Source organism: Tupaia chinensis, unplaced genomic scaffold (assembly GCF_000334495.1).
Source record: "Tupaia chinensis unplaced genomic scaffold, TupChi_1.0 Scaffold000182_1, whole genome shotgun sequence".
Lineage (NCBI taxonomy): Eukaryota > Metazoa > Chordata > Mammalia > Scandentia > Tupaiidae > Tupaia > Tupaia belangeri.
This window is the reverse complement of record NW_006159657.1, coordinates 8,806,897-8,812,203: the sequence shown is the minus strand read 5'-3', so window position 1 is coordinate 8,812,203 and position 5,307 is coordinate 8,806,897. Positions and strand designations below refer to the sequence as shown.

The 5,307-nt window shown below is 49.0% G+C and overlaps 1 protein-coding gene across 3 annotated transcripts in view; it reads left to right on the top strand.

The window, feature by feature from the left end:
• The window catches only part of SYT17 (synaptotagmin 17), an 80,913-nt gene that overhangs the window by 711 nt on the left and 74,895 nt on the right, over nucleotides 1-5,307 (top strand). Inside the window, exons 1-2 of one of the 3 annotated variants that reach the window (XM_027771083.1) lie at nucleotides 4,209-4,522; nucleotides 4,668-4,690. In XM_027771083.1, coding sequence (XP_027626884.1) covers nucleotides 4,420-4,522; nucleotides 4,668-4,690 — 126 coding nt within the window. In that variant the 5' untranslated portion in view covers nucleotides 4,209-4,419. Of the gene's footprint in view, nucleotides 1-4,208; nucleotides 4,523-4,667; nucleotides 4,691-5,307 lie in introns of those variants that run through there. The other 2 variants (XM_006146577.2, XM_006146576.2) reach the window with 2 other exon arrangements.

Genomic DNA, 5,307 nt, shown 5'->3' with positions numbered 1-5,307 from the left:
AGGTTGGGGGCAGTGGGCTGGGCAGTTGGATTAAAAGACCTTATGTTCAAGGAGGGAGCCGGCGACAGGTCAACGCCAAGGTCACACAGGCGGACCCGCAGTCAGACCCGCTGAGCCGATTGCTTCTGGGGCTGGCGCTTGGAGCAGGGCAGAGAAGCCCACAGGCTCCACGTCCAGGGCCAGAAAGCGTCAGGACTGACGTCCTGTGCCCTCAGTCATAGCTGGGAGGCCGCTGGTCTCCCTCGGTTCACACACCCCTTCATCTTGTCCTCAGACTTTTCAGCCTGCAGGAACTCTGGTTCTCAGCTGGCGGAGCCGCCCAGTGTTTCTCTCCGGGCTGAGAGTCCCTGGCTTGGCTTCTGGTTCTTGGAATCACTAGGTTTCCTTTCAAGTTCAGTGAAGGTCACATTTACTGCACACCTATTACATCCGAATGGGGAGGGGAGGTTGGGGAGGCTACTCAGCAGTCACTCAGACATCTGGGTGACCGCCTGCCTGTCCAGCCCAGAATGCAGTCTAGTGAGATGCGAACAGTTCAACAGACTCTCTGGGTTTTTGGGGGAGAGATTTTTGCTCTAGGGTGTGTGTGCTCACTGGAGAGATAGAGAGACAGAAAGTGAGAAATCACCCCCAAGGGGGCATGGCCACACCACAATCCCTTCTCTATTCTTTGAGGATTCTGGGCACTCATGTACATGCACCCAGCCTTGAGTTTCAAGCTGCCTGGTCTGGGAATCAAACTGCAGTCAACTGCGTGGGAGTCCAGCGATGTAACCATCATGCCATCTGCTGGTTATTGTCTCTGGTTCTTTTTTTTTTTGAGAGCGGGTTTTGCTATAGCGTGTGTGCCCTCGCCAGGAAGACAGAGAGAGACGAGAGACAGAAAGCAAGCAATCATCCCCCAGGGGGATGGCCACACCACAGTCCCTTCTCCATGCGCCTTAATGACCACATTCAACACAGAGAAATTAAGACACTTGCCCAGGGCCACATGGCTGCTAAGGGTCAAGGTGGGATGTAAAATGGGGATAATGGTGGGGGTGGGGGTGGGATACCTAATGGCCGGATTATATCATGGCTTTTGTTCTAATACGAAGTGTTAGACTTTTTCTATAAAGTGACAAATAGTAAAATATAGTGACCCTCCCCCACCCCTATTTGCTGTCTGCTACCCGAGATCAACCATGGTCTGAAATATTAAATGGGAGATTCTAGAAATGATCAGTTCATTTTTAAGTGGTGCACCATGCTGAGTAATGTGATGAAATCTTGCACCAACCCGCCCCATCCTGCAGAGGCAGGATCACCCCTTTGTCCGGCGTATCCATACTGTATGCCCTACCTGTATACACCTAATAGCCTCCAGGGTTGTCAGATCGGAAAAACTTAGTATATATGGGGCTCAGTACTCTGGTTTCAGACCTTGACCAGGTGTCTTGGGCTGTATCCTTTGTGGATGAGATGGGTGGCGGCTGCTTTTTTTTTTTTTTTGAGGCCCACATGGTCTCGGTCACAACTATTTAACTCTACCTGTAGTGCTAAGCCTGCCACTGGGCCAGCTCAGTAGCCTAGTGGTTGGAGGAGCTGGATCCCAATCCCTCATGGCTGGCCATAGTTTGTGTCAGGCTTGAAAAACACCAGGTGTATGTGCACACGTGCCCAGAATCCCCACAGGATGGAGAGATGGAGAAGGGATTGTAGTGTGACCAACACCCTATTGGAGTGTCTTGCCTCTCTCTCTGGGGAGAATAGGTGCCCTCTGGCAATACAAAATTTTTTAATAGAAAGAAAGCAGCCACTGGGACCAGCAGGGGGTGTGGTGGTTAAGGGTCTGGACACTCCCGCATGGCTGGACATGAGTTGGGGACACTCCCGCATGGCTGACCATGATTTGAGTCCCAGACCTGGTGGTTTGCGCTCGCTCGCTTGCTCTCTCTCTCTCTCTCGTCAAATTAAAATAAATGACTGAATTAAATAAATAAATAAATCTTTAAAAAAAAACGGCAGCCATTGACAGTGGTAAATGAGTGGATGTGTCTGTGTACCAATAAAATTTTATTTGTAGACCATGAAATTTGAATTTTATATACTTTGCATGAGCCAAGAAATGTTCTTTTTTTTCCCCAAGTGTACCAATCATCCTTAGCTCAGGGACTGTGGAAAAACAGGCTGTTAGGACTGGCTATGGCCATGAACCTTATTTTGCCAGCCTCAGCCTAGCAACCTGGGTTCGTCGTCCTCTCTGTGTTTGACTTAGTTCTATGTCTGTCCGACACAGATGAACCCAGTGTTTGCAGCGTGAGGAAAGACAGCCTGCCTGGGCCCTCAGAGCTGCTTCCCTTTCCTCTTCTTCTATTTCTCAGTTCCCCTTTGCTCACCGACATTCATCTTGTGCCTGGTCCTTGAGAATGCTGGGTGGATGTTCCTTAGCGGGGACATGAAATGGCCTTGTCCTTGTTCATCAGGGTTTAAAAATGCTTCTCCTTTTCACTGCCACCTGCCCTGGAAGCGCTCCCTAAATAAGAGAATGGGCCCGGATTGTGGCAAAAGGTATCAGTTTGTCTTCTACGTTTTAAAGCACTCCTCGTGGAAGCCCCACCAGGGCATGATGGTTTGCTGCTTTGTTCTCTGCTGTGTTTGCTTGGACAATATCTGGTGCCCACTGGACTCCCCCGGGTTGTGACACCCGCCTGGTCTCCCAGAGGATGCACTTGGCTTTGCAGAGAGGCAGTGAGTGTCCTGTCTCACCTCAATAGCACGCCTATAGGCAGAGAGTAGCTCTCTCACTACAGAAAAGAGGTGTAACCAGCCAGTCAGCATGGTAGTAACATGATGTCAAAGCCACATGGGAACGTCCTGGGTTCAGGTCCTGAGGTCTCACAGGGGTGCTTGCATATGCCCATGAAACTGGTTCGCTGAGGCTGGGGGTTGATCACAGTGTGGGCACCCTATTTGGGGTGCCCCTCTGTCCCACTTCTCTCTCTCTCACGTGAAAGAAATGCATAAACTTTTTTTAAAAAGAAAAGGAAAGAGGGAATGGAGGTGTATAGACTTGCTTGGGTCATGCGGCAGGGGTCGTGAGGCCAAGACCACCCACCTGTTCTCCACCTTAGGTCTTCCGGGTACGGTTCAGGTTCTGCTTTTGCAGGACTTTGTGAATTTGTGCCGTTTCTCCAACTGTGACTATTCCTCTATCTCTTGAAGGATTTGGAATCTTTCATGAGCCACATCCTACCTGCACTATTAACTTTATTTTTTTTCTATAAATGGACTCAATTTTTAACTTTAAAAAGTCACATGGGGCTAGATGGTGGTTTAATGGTAATGCAACTAGACCCATGTGGGACGGTCCTGAGTTCGGGGCCCAAGGTCTCTCCGAGCACACTGGGCGTGCACGTCTGCCCTTGATCCAGGTCAATTGAGGCTGGGGGTGGACACTGTGGATCCTTTTGGGGGTGCCTCTCTCTTGGTGTCTCTCTCATGGGAGAAATAAATAAACTTTAAAGAAAAACTGTAGGAAAAGGAAACTTGATGTCACTACCGTAATAAAAAACCAGGATCATGTGATCTAAGCAGAGGGCAACTGGAAAAATAAACATTATTAAATGCTAGCTGGATATAGCTATCTGCAAGGCTCTGAGTTAGGGTTTGCTTACTGTGTTTGAAGGGATGGGATTTTGCAAGTGTAAGAAAGATTCATTCCCATACAATGTTACCAAATTGACACATTCTCTTCCTGGAAAGAGAATAAAAAGACAATAACTTTCTCCCTATTTTTTTTTAAGAACAATTTTTATTCACTTTATTTCTTTTAATTTGACCAGAGAGGGACAGAGTGAGAGAGAGAGAGGGAAAGTGAGAAAGCAAGCTGCCAGGTCCAGGACTCGAACCACAGTTGGCCATGTGGGAGTCCAGTGCCCTTAACCATCATGCCACCTGCTAGCCCCTTCAGAGTTCAGATGCCATCTCAGTTCAGCTCTGGGACCAGACCTAGGCTAGGACACAGGACTCCTAGCCTACCTACTTGGCCCATTTGGAAAGCCATCTGGAGGAAGAGGAGGGTGTCTGTGCCTTGGGAACCTGTGAGGAGACGGGGTGGGGGTGGGGCCAAGCAAGGGAGGGAGGACCAAATTATGGCTTCCTTTTTGGTTCCCTGTGTCTGTGGGTGGTCATATGAAACTCCCCACCATCATCATTGGAGCAGAATTGGAAGGTAGGGCCTCCGGAGGGCGGGGGAGCCGAGGCTCATCTACTCCGTGCCTGCCTGCGTGTTAGCTAATCATGTCCTTTGGGGTGGCTTCGTGGCTATTTCCGTATAGGAAGGTTTGCTGTTCTCCTGAAGAGTGGCTGCATTGGACAGCATGACTGACTGTCCACCCGCTCTGATTCATAGCAGCATACAGGGCAAATCAAATCGAAATGCTAAAGTTTCCCATTTACTCGGTGTTGGTTAACCAGGAGGCTACCAGCAGCCCTGAAAATAGCAACACCTTGTTAGGAAGTCAGCCTCCTTTCCAGGATGGTAAGTGGAAAGATGCAGGCTGGGTTTTTTGTTTTCCCCCTTCTTTTTTGAGTTGCTGGAATATTGCTAAACTGGTCTTGTCTCTCTCTTTTTGTAATCCCTTCGCTCCCTCGTGCCCCTTGGCTTCATCGTGGATCTCTAAAAGGGCAGTTGGAACCATTAAACGAGGTGGGTTAATTCAATGATTTGTTTGATCTGGTTTCTAATCAAGAAATGCTTGCCTGTCTCGGTGTGGAGCCTGTGCGGGGCTGTGGGGATAGTGAGTATGAAACAGTCACCGGATGTTGATCGCACACTTTCCATTTCTTTCTACCGAGAGGAGATTCCGGTGGAAGGACACTCGTTGGCAAGACAGGCTCCCCTCTCCACCCCGACTCACGGCGTGTGATCATCTCTGTTTACTGTCGTGTCACTGAGATGATGACTTTTTAATATTTGCTCCTTGCTTTCAAGAAGGCAGAGTGCTATTCGTTGTCTTTCGAGAACATATTGTGTAGCCCTCATGATGCAGAAACCACCCACATGTCAAGAAAGACGTTCACATAAACTACAAAAGAAAATACCTGAAATGTTTTGCTTGCTATTAACGGCTCCAGCGAGTCGGTGTTTGCCGCTCTCGCGTCTGCAGTTGGTAAATAGAAATGGAAAACGTTTTGTGCTAAGTGTGCGGCCGCGGAGACAGGACTCTTGAGTGTCTGCACTTCTCATCATCGGGGACCGGCTGCTTGTAATTTTGGGTGTTGTTTCTCCTCTTCCTCTTCCTCACTCCTCCCTCCTCCCCCCTG